The sequence below is a fragment of the Ambystoma mexicanum genome, chromosome 6p (assembly GCF_040938575.1).
Source record: "Ambystoma mexicanum isolate Mex_15411 chromosome 6p, UKY_AmexF1_1, whole genome shotgun sequence".
NCBI classification, from domain to species: Eukaryota; Metazoa; Chordata; class Amphibia; order Caudata; family Ambystomatidae; genus Ambystoma; species Ambystoma mexicanum.
In genome coordinates, this window is record NC_090935.1 from 1,105,366,306 (window position 1) to 1,105,382,815 (window position 16,510).

The window sequence follows — 16,510 nt, forward strand, 5'->3', positions numbered from 1 at the left end:
GAAATTCTGCAAGTTTCTTGTAGCATTTATAATAGGTCGTCTCTGGCTTCCTCCTGCACTGGAGTTTCGAGTCCAAACCATGAAGCAGCTCTCATCAGGAAGGCGTTGTGATAACAGTGGCTCTGTGTACTTGAATTTGGTGTCCATAGGGTAGTCTTGGGGCTCGTCCTGTGCCATGTCCTCTTGGATATACTCTCCTTTCGGGACAGTCTCCTACTGGATGAGTTGCATTCTTGATATCTTGTTGAGGACCTTGCCCATCCCTTCATATCTTCCTGCCTCTTTAGAATATGGACATTAGCAGGTTTTTCCGCAAACGCCTGAACGTGTATGGTGTTAGGACACTTGGGACACGGGCTCTGTTCTTATATGTTTTAATGTGAACTCAATAACACTAAGAAAAGATGTGTCTTTTGGGTCGCCTGGGCTGCATAAAGGTTCTTTAGCCTCAACGTGATGAATGTCTTGTGAATTGCAGTATTCTGCCATGAAGGCGTGCAGCTGGTTAATGCGTGCGTTTCTGACTCTCAGCCTGGACTAGTTGTGGTTCTGGTTTCAGTGCTGTGCCTTGCAACTGCCGACCCCCCCCCCCCCCCCGCCCTTACCCAAAGTCTTCTTGGATATTTGTGTTTGGCTCTGACCTTTTTTTCAGTGGCCTCTTGTTTGGCTCAGTGTTCATGACTCTACCCTGTTCGGCAATGCGTAGGTACAACCCAGATTAATTTGATACCATGTTTGGATGCGATGCCAAGGAGTTTTGCGCCACTTCAAAGTGCGGCTCCAATGTGCATGGTTTGCACATTCTAGATGGCGTGGTTCTCCCTTTTCATGACTTCTGGGTGGCTTAGATGATGGCTCCACACAAACATCCTGAGTTGCATTGGGAATTGTCCTTGGGATTTTATCTTTACCAGCCTTTGAATGCCATAGCGTGGATCTTGGTAGGGTTGTTTGAAAAGTCCTTTGGAACTAGCGGCCAGATGTAAGGGGACTGATTTTTCTCTTTCATTGAGGTGTTTGGGAAAACTCCGTGCCAGCCATAGCATACACTGCCACTGCTGTTCCTTCCTGCTTTTAAAAGGTTGCATGTAGGGGACTCTGCTCGGCATGATCCCTCAGTAGGCAGTGGTTAGACACTTTGTGCACCACGCCAGAGGAATTTGGATCTGCATTAACAACACTATTTAAAGTGAGTTTTCTCCAAGTATACAGTTAGTGTTGGAAGCTTGGAACCCATTTATTATTTAATTTTTTTTTGCAACCCGCCAAATACCATACCCGTGTTTGGTTTCCAAGTGCCTATCCAGGATTCGAACCGCTGTTGCTCTGCATGGTCAATGCCATTTGTAGGACTCTGGGATGCAGTTCATGTTGAAAAAAAGTATTGATACTCCTGGTATCATGTCAATCAGTTGTCTTTCAATCTAAACTCCTGTGATGCAACCATCTGAAGGCATGGATACAAGGAACATCATGGCTACCTGTAAACGTAGCATAGGTGTAGTGTGGCAGGAACACCCCTTGTGACACCTACTTTTACTTTTAAAGTAATAAAGATGTCATACCTCCAGAGTAGACAGTTCCAGAGTTTGCTGGTGAGCACAGACTCTGCGGGATGCGCTGCACTAATCCTTCTTGATCTATCCGCCGCCTTTGACACAATCACTCAATCCTCCTAGACCACCTCCACTCCCTAGGAATTCGTGGAACCGCTCTTAAACGGATAGCTTCATTCCTCAAAGATAGGTACCAAATAACAATACTCTCCACCTATACCTCGCAAGCCTGACCAGTCGACACGGGAGTCCCACAAGGAGCATGCCTATCTGCCCTCCTGTTCAATCTCTTCTTGATCACCCTCCCACCAATAATTCGTTCACACAACATCCTGTGTTACAACTACGCCGACGACACTCAACTAATTCTAAAACTCCTGAACTCAAAACCCACTCCCGACCTGACCTGCACTCCTGCCTCCTTGACATAGAACTCTGGATGACCCAAAGCCACCTCTTGTTAAACCGCTCCAAAACGGAAATCATGGTATGTGACAACTCTGAACTTCTTCCACACCCACTACCCTGGCCATCCGCCATGGGCAACTCACCGACCCCCTCCAACTCAGTGAAAAATCTTGGATGCACCCTTGACTCTTACCTAACACCCACGCCAAGTCATCAACGTCTCAAAGTCTTGCCACTACCACCTTAAAACCCTTAGGCGCATCTCTCCATATCTCTCCTTTCCCAACAGACTCTTTCCCAACAAACTCTCTGCAGTCCAATCAATCGTTATATCAAGACTGGACTATGCAAACCCCCTATACCTCAGAGTCCACGCGTACCAACTGAATAAACTCCAAAGGGCACAAAACGCAGCAGCCAAAATGCTACTTGCGCTCGGCCCAAGAGACCACATCACCCCAGCCCTTAAGACGCTGCACTGGCTTCCAGTAGCCCGAAGGGTGAATTTCAAAACCTTATGCAGCTCCCATCGAGCACTGCATAAAACCAGACCCCAATTTCTTCAAGACAAGCTAAAACCCTATCACCCCCCACGCACCCTAAGATCAAGCTCAGCCGGCCTCCTAGTGATACCGAAGACAAACTCAGTCAGGTTAGGCGGAACATCATTCTCAGCCTTGGCCCCCACGCTATGGAACTCACTCCCACCCCACATCCACCTAACTGAGGATTTAACGTCTTTCCGCAAACTGCTGAAAACCTGGCTCCTCCCCTAAAACCAACCCGTAACAAACTAACCCAAACAGACTAACAGCATCTCAATTACACCAATCGAACAAACTACCTGATGCGAGAAATCGACAGCTAATAACCCCTAATATAAACTAGAAGGACAAACAGAATTAAACGAGTAAAGTAGATCAAAGCAGTGAAGTGGTTAATAAGAGTAAATCATACAGAACCAGTAAAGAGATTTAAACTCCTGAAATGGATATAATGCATGAGTAGTGAACGAAGTGAATGCCGTGGATGAAATAGTTAGAATGGATGAAGCGTGTGGAACAGATGAATGTTTTGAGTGGAAGAATGCATGAGTGGAAGAATGCATGAGTGGAAGAATGCATGAGTGGAAGAATGCATGAGTGGAAGAATGCATGAGTGGAAGAATGCATGAGTGGAAGAATGCATGAGTGGAAGAATGCATGAGTGGAAGAATGCATGAGTGGAAGAATGCATGAGTGGAAGAATGCATGAGTGGAAGAATGCATGAGTGGAAGAATGCATGAGTGGAAGAATGCATGAGTGGAAGAATGCATGAGTGGATGAGCGTGTAGAGCGGATGAGCGTGTAGAGCGGATGAGCGTGTAGAGCGGATGAGCGTGTAGAGCGGATGAGCGTGTAGAGCGGATGAGCGTGTAGAGCGGATGAGCGTGTAGAGCGGATGAGCGTGTAGAGCGGATGAGCGTGTAGAGCGGATGAGCGTGTAGAGCGGATGAGCGTGTAGAGCGGATGAGCGTGTAGAACAGATTAGTATCTAGAGCGGATGAGTATGTAGAGCGGATGAGTATGTAGAGCGGATGAGTACGGAAGTGCAGAGAGTGTGTAGATCGCTAGAGCAGATGAATGTGCAGACCTGGCGAGTGTACAGAGCAGACAAAGAGGGTACAGAGCAGACAAAGAGTGTAGAGAGCAGACAAAGAGTGTAGAGAGCAGACAAAGAGTGTAGAGAGCAGATGAAGGTATAGAACCGGATTACTGCGTATTAGCGAATGACTTTATAAGGCTGATGAGCGCAGAGAGGGGAGGAGCGCAGAGAGGGGATGAGTGAGCAAAACAGGTGAATGCACAGTCCTGTGAGGGACTAGAGCGAACAAGTGCCTGGAGCGAACGAGTGCCTGGAGTGGAACAGACGTGTTGCGTGGAGCGGATGAGTACGTAGAACGAACGAGCGCAGATTGCATGCAGTACTGATGAGTGCGTAGAATGGATGAGTACGTAGAGCTGCTGAATGCGTAGAGCGGACGGAACGAGTGAAGTATGTAGATGGAGTCTATATGGATAGAACAAATGATATATGTGAATGGAATTGATCACATATATGGATCGAACGGGTGCCAGACGTGGATGGAACGGGTGATGTACATTGATGGAACGGGTGCCGTATGTGGATGGAACGGGTGCCGTATGTGGATGGAACGGGTGCCGTATGTGGATGGATCGGGTGAAATAGGTGGATGGAAAGGATGAAGTATGAAGATGTTATGGGTGAAATATGTGGACGGAGTGCATAAAACAACTTAGAATACACAAAACAGATCGGAGTAAATGGAGCGCATTTGAGTGTGTGGTGCGGACAGGAGTGTGTGATGACGGGAGTGCATGCGTGGGGCAGACAGGAGTGCATGCGTGGGGCAGACAGGAGTGCATGCGTGGGGCAGACAGGAGCGCATGCGTGGGGCAGACAGGAGCGCATGCATGGGGCAGACAGGAGCGCATGCGTGGGGCAGACAGGAGCGCATGCGTGGGGCAGACAGGAGCGCATGCGTGGGGCAGACAGGAGCGCATGCGTGGGGCAGACAGGAGCGCATGCGTGGGGCAGACAGGAGCGCATGCGTGGGGCAGACAGGAGCGCATGCGTGGGGCAGACAGGAGCGCATGCGTGGGGCAGACAGGAGCGCATGCGTGGGGCAGACTGGAGCGCATGCGTGGGGCGGACTGGAGCGCATGCGTGGGGCGGACTGGAGCGCATGCGTGGGGCGGACTGGAGCGCATGCGTGGGGCGGACTGGAGCGCATACGTGGGGCGGACTGGAGCGCATGCGCGCGGGGTGGACTGGAGCGCGCGGGGCAGACTGGAGCGCGTGGGGCAGACTGGAGTGCATGAGTGCGTCGAGCGGACCGGAGTGTGTGGAGCAGACTTGGGTGCATGGAGTGGATAGGAGTGCATGGAACGGACTGGAGCGCATAGAATTGCGTGACTTATATAGTATGGTTTGGAATGCAGAGAACCTTTGAAAGAGCATATAACCCATCATATCACACCACCACGCTTACTCTCTCCTTTACACCACCACTCAACTAGAACACAGAAATACTATGACATCATTCAGTATAACTGTTCTCATAACGACATCCGCCGCACACTCCACATCATTCTAAGTAAACACTGCTGGTTACACCCCCCCCCAGCCAGGCGTTCTCCTCAGGCCTAACGCAGCCACATTCGGTCTGGATAAATCCTGCTAGAATGAACACATGGAACGGGTGATGTACGTTGATGGAACGGCTGACATATGTGGATAGAACACATACTCCTGATCTCTCAACCACCACACCTACCGCTAAGAAGCAGCTATTACACGAATACCGCACCAGCTGCACACATACCCGGTGCTCACACGCACCTTTGACTCTCTACAGATCTGAACTTCGGTTCCCAAGGGCGTTCAACCTACCAGCACCTTCAGACCATACAAATAGTATAAAAGGCGCTATATAAATGCAAAATAACATAATATAACACAACAGCAGAGATGAAACCAGACGTGAACCCCATAGCTGTATAGGATTCCTGATTGTGTTTAGTAATGGAAACAGCTGTTTTAATGCATTACTCAGGCCAAACTAAACCGGTTTGTTCTGAGCCCAAAAGTAGCACTTTGCCAATGTTTCCAAATTCAAATTCTTGGCCTGCATCTACATTTTGGAGGCTGAATTAAGCATTTTTACTTACATTTCACGTTGTTCCTTTATATGCTTTTGGACACAATGGTGTATTTTTTAAAGTTAGTGTTCAGCTTTTCTCTGGTGTGTGGTTTAACACTGGGTTTGGTGTGTGTGGTAAGGGACGGCACACTGCATATAAAACACTCTGGCAAGTGTAAGTGGATCCATGTATGTGCTGGTTGATGGAAAGAAGGAATCTGGCAGGTGAATTTCAATGGTTGAAGCTGCATTTATAAACCCCAGAATTTAAATTTCTTTTAGGTAACTGCCATTGGAAGCCATGTTTTTTTTAGCCCTTTTCATTTAAAAAGTTCAGAGGGTGGAGTAACCTCACCCATCTACTGGCTTCCCAATCCCGACGGCACTACTGCAAGTAGAATTTTAAGTTTTACTGTGCCATATTTTCGATGGCTAACCGCATTGTTCATCTAGGCTTTAGATTTCTAGACGTGAATAGAAGAGTAGGAACACATTTAAGTGTATTATGGCTCATAAAGGGACCTCAATATTGTTTGGCTACATTATTTTAATGCTCAGATTATCCGTACACGCGAATACATATAAATAAATAGTAAACAAAAGTTAATTATTTTAGTGTTTCCATTTAGAAATATAAAGAGGCTTTTAATTGCAAGGGTAAATACTGGGTGTAGTGATAAAACTGTAGGGAAGTTTTTAATGACAACCGTTTATGCAAGGGTAATAAGAATTAGTTTCCAGAAACTAGGGGGTAGGCCCACAAAATCATTGCTGTCCAATAGTAACATTTCCAGGTACTCAGCGGGGTGGCTTCTCTTGCACCAAGTGAAGAGGTGCACCTCTCTCGTGAGCCTTACAGCCCGAGGTGGGGCTTTGAGCACCTTTAATGTGAAGGTTAGGCTCCGGAAAGTGTAATCTGATTAAAATTGGGACAAGGTGATCACGTTTAGAATTGTAAATGCAAAAACAGGCGACTGCAGCTTACTGCTCTTCGCCCTTTTACTGTGTACTCTAACTGCTCGGTCAAATCTAGATAGGAAACAATGCCTTTTGTATCCTTCCAATACATGAGAAGAAAAATAAAATCTAAATGCTTAGATCTCACTATAGAATTAATATGTGTTGGTGGCTTTAATGTGCTTTACTTTAAAAAGAAAAGATACTGCTTTCAAATTGGAGAAATATTGTTTCAATCGTGTAGGTATATTTCACAACATCACTTAAATCAATGTTTGAAACAATTCCTTCAGTTAAAGTTCTACCTTTGAAAAAGCAGACAAGGTCAGGCCTTCCATTAAGTACTTGCTTGACACAAATAAGTGCACGTTTCGGGCTACAGTAGCATAGGTTTACAACCCCGGCCTTAACTCATCTTAATGAATGTCTTGAGAGCCGAAAGCAACAAAATCAAAATACTGAAGCCATAGTAGATCTCAATCAAGTTATCAATCCAACCATTTATCATTTAGATTGCCATCCCCACATAGGGCCGGTATAGATTCTCAATCCTGTTAATGAGATGGGCTCCATTTTTCCCTGGTTCCTCCCCCCCCCCCCACTTTCTATTGGTGAATGTCCTACTCTTGGATTTTCATCTTCAAAGGTTGCCGTCGCATGACGTTCTCCATGTGTGCAGAATAGCTGCCCCCCTGAGAACGCGCATACACATGGATGGGGCAACTATTGTCTATACATGGAAAAATAGCCATGGAAAACATACCACGGTTTCAGCCTTTTGTTTTTGTTCCTTTGGATGCAATGACATTCATAAAGAAAATGAAGAGTCAAGATTTTGAACATATGCTACATGAGTGCGCCTTTCAGCTTTAAGCCTTGTTTGATTGCCATTAGTACTCGTTTGAAGGCACCTGGCACTTATCTTGGCGTAAGAAGAACTAGTTCGACAATAGAATTATTTCAAACAGATGCGTCTTGTTTGTTGAACAGGAAAATTGGTTTTCAACACAAGTGATGTTTGGCAAACAAAAACCAGGTTGAAACATGAAAGTTTCCCATCTAAACACAGTAAGCCATTATCTTGTGTGCTACAACAAATACAGTAACACACAACACAAGAATGCATGGAGACAGTGGGTCAGAAAGATCTAGAATTGTTTTGTTGCATTCAAACCAGTTTTACAGTTGGTTTTACAGTTGGTTCACGTGTTTCTTAGGGTGAGCTGCATGAAAACTGGGGTTACCATATTGCGCCAGGGACATGTATGCAGAGGTTAGTTTACAAAACTTCCTGCAGAGGACTATATGTCAACAGAAAACCTTTATGGATATGAATGTTCCATGGCCCAAACTTAGGGTAATCATTACAAGGAATCTTAAAAAAAAAAAAAAGAAAACGGTGCATAAATGGCACTAATAAAATAAAGAACAAAATAGAGGGATAGTAAGCAATCGCTACAAATCTTTTGGTGGGTTGTCAAGAGAGATGTGTTCTTCTGAGCTTCTGCTTTGATAAAGATCAGCAGACTGCTATGAGATGAAGTAGCCAGATGGCAAAAGGGCAGAACGTGAGTATGCCACGAAAATCTGCCACAGCTTTTTGGATCTAGGAGGCAAAAGATTTTGTAGCTCAGTGGCCAACTGTTTAAAGAATACTTCCAGTCTTGAAAGAGTGCACTGGAGGACAGGATCAAAATGGACTGTATTCAATTTTCTCCAGGGTTCAAAAGGTATAATAATGGGATCGGGGTTGAAAGCCTGAGATCCAAATGTTCGAGGGCGAAAAGACTTAAGATTATTTCTCTGCAATAAGAAATATCCTTTGGTCTTTTCTTCCCTTAAACATTTCCAACTTGGCCCCCAGCAACAACCCCACCACCCCCCCCCCCCCCCCGCAACTCCCCAATTACCTTGCGGCCGCTGACTCGCAGTGTCCCTGCAGTGTCTGTTCCCTTTCACTTCTGTGATCGGGAACCGGCACCGCAGGGTCCTTTCCCTCGCCCCCCCTCTTTTATTTTGGGCCTTTTTGGGATGGCTGTGGGGGCACCCCCACAACCCCTGCTCGCAATATAGTGAGCAAGGGTGTGGGGGACACCCCTGCAGCCCCCAGCACCGAATGCGTGATCTGGTCGACCTTTCCGGCCGTTTTGGAATTTTCAAACAGCTGAAATTCGGTCAAATCACTCCTTCGGTCAATTAAAATCAGTCATTTTGGAAGTTTCCATAATAATGCACAAGTTGAGAGTTCAAACCAGCAAGAGGCTCAAAGTCATTTTGCATGCAACAACGTAGATCAAAATTGGCTCCCAATTAGGTTTCCATTGAAGTACCTATGGGTTCTTCCACTGGAACAAGAGACTTCAGGAAATTGAGCCAGAATATCACTTGGTTCAGCTGCGTCTCATACGGTTCTTCAAGACTAAACACCACAACATGAATTGCTGTGGGGTCATTTGCAGCAAAGTAGTCGTAGCAGCAAAAGAAGGCCGGATTTCCAGAGAATTCCCAGACACTGAAGTCACCAATTCCTGAAAACGAAACAAATAACACTCTTCAGCATTTAAATAAACAAATGTTCGCATTTAGAAATTTACTGAATGAAAAGGGATTCCAATACCAGTCTTTCTAAACAAGACGCATTTCTTCCATTCGAGCATTATATGGCTGGATTGGTTCTATTAGGGAGTGGAAGCAGGAGAATTTGGGAGGCAGGACAGTTGAGAGTTTATTTTAGAACTCATTACATGCTGTATACCAGCCTCTAAGCGCATGCTGCTCGGCATAGTCTGGTTTCCAAGCAAACGAGATATCTCTGAGTTATCCTACCAGCTCAGTTTTCTGATCGCAGAGACCGTGTTCTAGATTTGAGCTTCCTCGTTACCGAAGTGCGTCACTGCTTTCTGTCGATCTTTTTTTGAGAATTATTAATTCGCAAAGCCTACTCCATCAAACGGGTGCGTTGGGATGTAGGATTTTACTTTGCAGAGATAAGTCAACGTGGTGCTGCTCCCTCTCTAAGGGAGCAGTACTCACGCATTCCAGTGGACTGGCACCTCCCACCGTCTGCAGGAGTACATCTACCCATGTACTTTTCAGGACTTTTTACTAATTCATTACAAAATGCATTTTGTCAACCAAGGGAGTTTTGCTCAATTTCTTTTTCTGGACAAAATACAAACCCGCCTAGGCAGACATTTTTTAGGATGACATTAAGGACTTTGCGATTTTCATATCAGATGCACATTTTTTCTTAAGATGGGAAGAGTGCCCTTCTTCAGGGAACACTAATTTTAGAGTTCTTGCAGAGGCTGCTTGTTCTAAGATGTCTTAAGGGTTTTCCATCAGCGACTTGGTAGCCAAAGTAAGTGGATGGGGAGACAATACTACATATGAAGTTGTACCCACTCAAGCCATGAAGCTAGGCCTTCCTAAGTCTTTCTAAATTCATGATGAATCCAAAACATTTGGGGGAAAACTATAAATCAGTGTTCTTTGCTGCTCATGTGATAATCTGAATTAGCAAAGCCAATTAAAAAACTCCAAGGGTATTGAAACTGTAAAGATCCAACCCATCCAGATAAACCCCCAAAACTCCCATCATCTTCCCAAGAAGGCAGAAAGGGGAAATGTGTACCATTCAGGTTTGCGTTCTGGATGTCAATGGCTTTGGTGGACTGGTCGTCGGCAGAGCAGTGAGAATGGTGCGATGGGGACACAAAGACCTCCAATACGCCCTTGGTCAAGCCTGGCTCAAACATCATGCTCCGACTTCTCACGCTGACGTTCTCACAGCCAGGGTAAAGATTGGAGATGCTCACTGAAACTGCACAAAAAAGCGAGGGAATAAAAAGGACACATTAGAGGTTATTGACTAGACAAACATGACACTGAAACTTAAGTTTTCAGTAACACCATAATGCAATGAAGAGCAATGCATTCTAGCATTGGTTGCACATCTTTAAGACATGTCATATAGCATAGTAACCTCTGTCATATACACTTAGAGAATTAGAGCAATGCTAGGGACATTACAATCATCTAACAAGTTATCAGTACTTGCATGCATTCCTACATTGATCAAGTTGGCAGAAGCTCCCATCAACGGTCCCACTGAGGGGTAGTGGGAGAGAATTTGAGCAACTAATAGTAGATGTGCTGGTCGAACAAACTGTCAACGCACATTGTCGTCTCACTTCCGGCATTGTCGCTGCATCCATCAGGATAAACAAGTCTTGTAGCGCATCGCGCCGCTCTGTCCATACTACAATCCCTACGCACATGGCCGTTCCCTAGATGTAATCCTTTTCCTCTCTGCCTGCCATCTCAACAAACAAAAGACAGGGTTCACGGTGGGTAGCTTGAGGGAGGGCTGGTGGTGTCCGAATAGGTAGCAATTCCTCCAACTTTTAAATCCTGGCCTACCTTCCTGTGATTTTACTGAAAACCCAACCCAGGAGGAATCAGCTACGACAGGAACACATCTGCGTTACCCACAAATAGTAGGATGTACAGCCTCCACAACAACATCTCGTATCCAGAATGGCCATCCTTTGTATATTTCTAACAGAAATAATTAGGAAGAACAAACGGGGGGGGGGCATGGGGAGGCTTTTACTAATACACCCAAGAGCATCTACCCTACCAGTGAAAAGCCACCGTCAATGCCGTTGCCGCGACTTTGCATCTATGCCATGGTCTCTCCCGAGGGTTATTACGTCCTACCCAATAACAGCAAAGTATTTGGAGGCATATCTACCTATGTAAAGGTCAATTGAATTGCAGTCTACTTGACAAACAATAAGGAAGGACAAACACCCTACAACAACAGGGTACAGCCATCCGTTTCTCCCACCAATAAATAGATCCATGCACGCACAAGGAACCCGCACCACTAATGAAACTCCCATCAAAGCTTCCATTTAACAATGCACCCTTACACCCACCAAAACAATGGAACCCATCCAGCGTAGCAGCTGCTGGAGAACAGAACACCCAAGCATGCACCATACCGCAATGAAACGCATCAGTTCAGCGCGCCCCCGTATGCATCACTGAACTGCAGTCATACCATGCCACATGCAAGAACTCACAAACTAGAACATCCAGAGCCCCACAGCTGGGACTCCATGTCCATTCAAAGCCATCAGCAGGCACATTGTGCGCCCTCATGTGCACCATTCACCTGAGAAACAAAACCCAGCTAAAGCTGGTCAAAAATGCATCCTCCTATTAAACTCATGGATAGGCCACACACCCAGTGAAATCTGGGCAACTGTGTTCACAAAGGTGCAACATGCTTGCAATCAATCGACAGATGAAAAGAAAAAAACAAATCACGAGACAAGCAAGAGAAAAGCATTTAGGCAACTAAATACAAGTGGACACATGAAGAGTCCAAGATCGTACTATGCACAGTACTAACCTAAAGTGAAGAATGACAAACACGTGTTGGACATTACCAATACACAAACAGGAAAAGACATTGCCATAAAACACTAAATGGGAAAACTATGTGGAAAAATAAAAAAAATACAGCAGAAGGCCAAAACCAACAAATCTTCAGATCACAGGTTGCCCCTCAAAATATTGTGCCATAGTCCACCACAGGTCCTGAGAAGGTCCCTGCCATTCCTAAGTCTCGAATGTAGTCATTTGGGGCTGGTAATTAAAACAGAACACCCCAGCTCTCCTTTCATAGCACCCTGCCACCATCCCATCCCCACGTCCAACATGGTCTCCAGTGGGCTACTGCTGCAGCACCCAAACGTTGAAACCCCCAAAGTCACTGCACTGAAGTTACTAGATGTCATCCATGTCTTGTTGACTTTTCTACTGCTCAACCACTTTTTTTGGTCTTCCAAGCTCTCGTCTTGCCCTTCTAAATTCAATCTATAATTCTTCTATTCATCTACTTTGTCTTCTCTCTTACCGCGACTATCTCGTCTTCACTCACCTCACTTGGTTGGTTACCTTTTCAATCCCAACTCAAATCATTTTCTTTGCTTAGTCTTTAAATCCCTCTGTTGACTCCCCCCCCCCCCCCCCGATTACCTTGCTGCACTTGCATCTTTCTATACCCCAAACTGCTCTCTCCCTTCTTCCTCCCTCTTTAGACTCAATGTTCCCGGTCCTCCATGTGCCCAGTCTCGTTTCCGATCTTTCCATCTTCTTGTACCGCTTCCCTGGAATGCTCTTCCACCCTCTCGCCACTCAATTACTGTTTACGCTCTTTTTCGTCTCTCCTTGAAAACCCACCTTCTTCAATATCCCTGAATGTTTCCTACCAGGATTGATGTGTACTGCCTACCATTCTTTTGTACTGCACTTGGTTTATAAAATGTACAGCGCTTTGGTTTAAGGCGATACATAAAATATAAATAAAATACAAATACCATGAACCTTAAAGCTACATCCTTGTAGCCTGGGAGACCGAAGGCGGCAACCGTTACTTACATCTCTTGCACCAAGATGGACAAGGCGTTGCATCGGAGCTCCTCAACCTGTGATGTCATTTGGGATATAGGAAAGATTTCCTTCATTCATTCATTGTAGTCAGTTTTCCATGTGTATGGACTAGGCTTGCATGCCTGTGTTCATCCTCAAATTCCACCAGGAACAATGAAAGGTCAATAATACAGTCAAGAGGGCGTGGGAAGGTTGGATGGTAAGTAATCACTCATCCCTTCACCATCCAGCAGCCGCTCCCTGGGAGAGTCCTGCCAGGGCATCAGTGCCATCAACGGCCTGTTCAAGCGAGATGCCGGAAAACAAAAACAACAAAAAGAACGTGGATTTTGAAGCAATCGCAGGGGCCAGATCCTCTCCAGGAGGAAGCTCAGTCACTGGTGGTAAGGGTCTCTAATCACAGCAAGAAAACAAGACCAGCACAGCTGACCTGGAGTGTAACAGACTTGCCAGACTGGGGACCATTGCTCCTCTGTTGCCAGCCTGCCCCAGGAAAGTGCCATCGATTGGAGACAAAAGAGACAGAATAATAACCACAAGAAAGGAATTTGAGACGGGCAAGCAGTGAAAGCAGGGCTATGGGGCCGGTTAATCAAAGTATGGGGAGAAAAACAGAGGGGGGGGGCGGGGGAGGTTGGTCATAGAGTAGGGAATGATAAAGAGCAAAATGAGAGCAAATAAGAAAATAAGCGATGGAAAGGAAGGAGGAATACAAATGTGGACAGGTGGAAATAAAGAATAAAAACAAATGAGAAAATAAAATGGTAGGTAAAAAAGAAAAGCAGTAGAGGGGATGATAACTAAATAAAGTGTGAAGGCACAGAAAGGGAAACATACAGTTTGTGGAATGAAAGGAAAAGCAAAAGGAGGGTGGGTTAAGTGGGCATTAGACAGAAAGAGACAGATGAACAGAGCTAATCACACAGTGAGGAGACTGATTATGAGGTTTGTTTTAAATAAGAGGGTTTGATCAAGAGCTGGTTTGGAAGACCAAGTGGAAAAAGAAGGGAAAACCGATCGAGGGAAACGGATGAGAAGCTTTCAACCATGGTGATAGCAATTCGAGAACTTAAGAGGTCACCAGGCTCTGAAAGAGGTGAAGTGAGGTCAGACTAGAGAGATTAAGTAAGAGGGTAGCAGGGGAGGTGAGCAATTTGCCAAGACTGAGTTGTGATGGTGTTTGGGAAAGATGATTCGAGAGACTGCGATGCAGACAGCAGGCGAAGATAGACAGTGGGGGAAAGACAGGTGAAGATGGCAGTGTGATGGAGAGATGGAGTGGAGAGAGAAACAGCGGAGGTTGAGCACTTTATTTTCCTGGAATGGAGGCAGGGTCGGATTGGCCATTCCGCCTTTCGGCCCGTGGCCGGGCCGAAATCGTCCCTGTGGAGTGGGGCCGGTTTGGAAGAACGAAAAATTCAAAAATAAAATATTTTTTTTTCCATTTTTTTTTCCTTTTCAAAAAGCCTTTCATCCTTCTTAGGTCGATAAATGAGTACCAACACAGGTTGGGTGATATTGTATGCATATTTGTTCTATAAAAAAAAGCATAAGTGCTATACAACACCATATCATTTGGCTTTGGACGTCTGCTTGGAGTCACAGTAATTTAGTGTACTTAGGAACAATTTGATGGCACTTCCTGTTTTGTCAGGGGGTGAAAGGTCGTGTTTCATCACTTCCTGGGATGTCACTTTGGGGTGGGGGTCAAATAACATCACTTCCGGTGATGTCATCAGAGGTCAAGGGCCGTGAGGTGAAGGGTGGCCACTGTTTTGAGGCGGGTGCCCTGGCCTATTTCTTGTCCAAGTCCGACCCTGAATGAGGTGTGAGAATTAACACAGTGGTAATGAACACTGAGGGATACCGGCAGGCAGAAAGGGGAGTAGACCACCAGCATGAGTTTGAGGCGAGACCAACTAAAGGAGATAGCGGTTAGAGGTAGGTTGACCTAGCATGTAGACGGGGAGGGAGAGTTCTTGTATTATACTGTTATCACCATCTTCTGGCCACATCAAAGTAGGGAGTCAATACAGCAGGGTGAGGAAGGAAGCACGAATCAGGGTAACAGTGAGAATAAAGAGGACCTGCAGGTGTATTGGAACTTAGGTGGGGAGTATGTTGACAAGGGGAATAGGGCAGAGGCCCAGGACGAGGCCGAGGCCCGGAGCATGCACTTCTCCCCACCTCCTATCTTGTTGCCTACAGGTGAGCCCCTCCCGGATACCAGATACAATTGGGGTGAAGGTCATTTGGATTAGAGGGAGAAGGTTCTTGGGGCCAAGGCAGGTGCAGATCTAATTCCTTTCCTGGGCAGGTTGGGCTTCCGAGAGGGCAAGGACTGGGGCTTAGGGGGGCCACAGGCTCCTCGCTGCTAAGGGATAGACTTGTGACACCTTGTCCACGGTGGCCGGGTCTAGGGCCATATCCAGGCGTGATCCCAGAGAGGCTGCGCTGTAGAGGCTCTTAAGAGAGAGACCGGCTTGAAAGCATGATTAAGAACATGCGGAGCACACACTGCCCCCTTTTGCTCTAGGGCTAATCAAAGATGTGCAAGGAGAGGGCATTAAAAGGGGGAGAATTGCCCAGCCTGGCACTTGAAAATGAAGGACAGAACAGGATGTGTGCTGGAATATGTGATGGACCTATGACTTCAACAGTCCTAGAAGAAACCCAGGCGCATGCATACAGATCAGTGCCGAGGGTACCCCATGTGCAGGGCCCCGCCAACATTTTACCCTCAACCACCTCAAAAAGAGAATGGAAGTCCGAAGTTGCACTGCCATTTCCATATCAGAGGACCCTCCAACAACATGGAAACGTTGATGGGCGCATGTACTTTTCTATCAATGTTCCAGGCAACTCACCCATCGGGTTGTTTTTCAGGTGTTGAAAGGAAAATGCTCATTTGGTCTGTTGTTCACCTTTCTTAGTTTAGGATGGGCCAAGAATTGAGTGAACTTTGCACATTTCATTTTAAGATGGCTTACATTTTGCAACGTCACTTGCTCCTTATGTTACGTTTTGTGCCCTGTGAACATGTGACCTGATCAAAGGAAAATATATCAAATGGCATTCAAAGTCACTGAAAAATCAGACATCCCTGTGAGATGCTGGTTACAGACTATTAAAAGCAGGCCCGAAGGGGACTTTTTTATATATATAATGTGATGCATATTGTGCATTTTAAAGAATATTTATTCAGCAGCAAAGGACAAAATTACCAGCCACAGAGTGAAGCAACTCTTCACATCGGCCAAAAAACTGGCACACACCAACATTTTACGTTTCTTTTTCAGCCATGGGGCAATCGCCCTATAGGCCTGCCAGAGCCTGCCTCCCGTACCATGCTAGACCCTATGACCATTCCAACCCATGACCTGCTCCTACCCAGCCAGCGTGCATACTTCTGGCTCATCA

The 16,510-nt window shown here is 45.9% G+C and overlaps 1 protein-coding gene across 3 annotated transcripts in view; it reads right to left on the reverse strand.

Moving 5' to 3' along the window:
* DAPK1 (death associated protein kinase 1) overlaps positions 1–16,510 on the reverse strand; it is a 986,032-nt gene that overhangs the window by 136,332 nt on the left and 833,190 nt on the right. For all 3 annotated transcript variants that reach the window (XM_069625713.1, XM_069625714.1, XM_069625715.1), the window contains exons 21-22: positions 10,260–10,448; positions 8,956–9,153 (exon numbers count right to left, since the gene is read on the reverse strand). In XM_069625713.1, the coding sequence (XP_069481814.1) occupies positions 8,956–9,153; positions 10,260–10,448 (387 nt within the window). The remainder of the gene's footprint in view (positions 1–8,955; positions 9,154–10,259; positions 10,449–16,510) is intronic.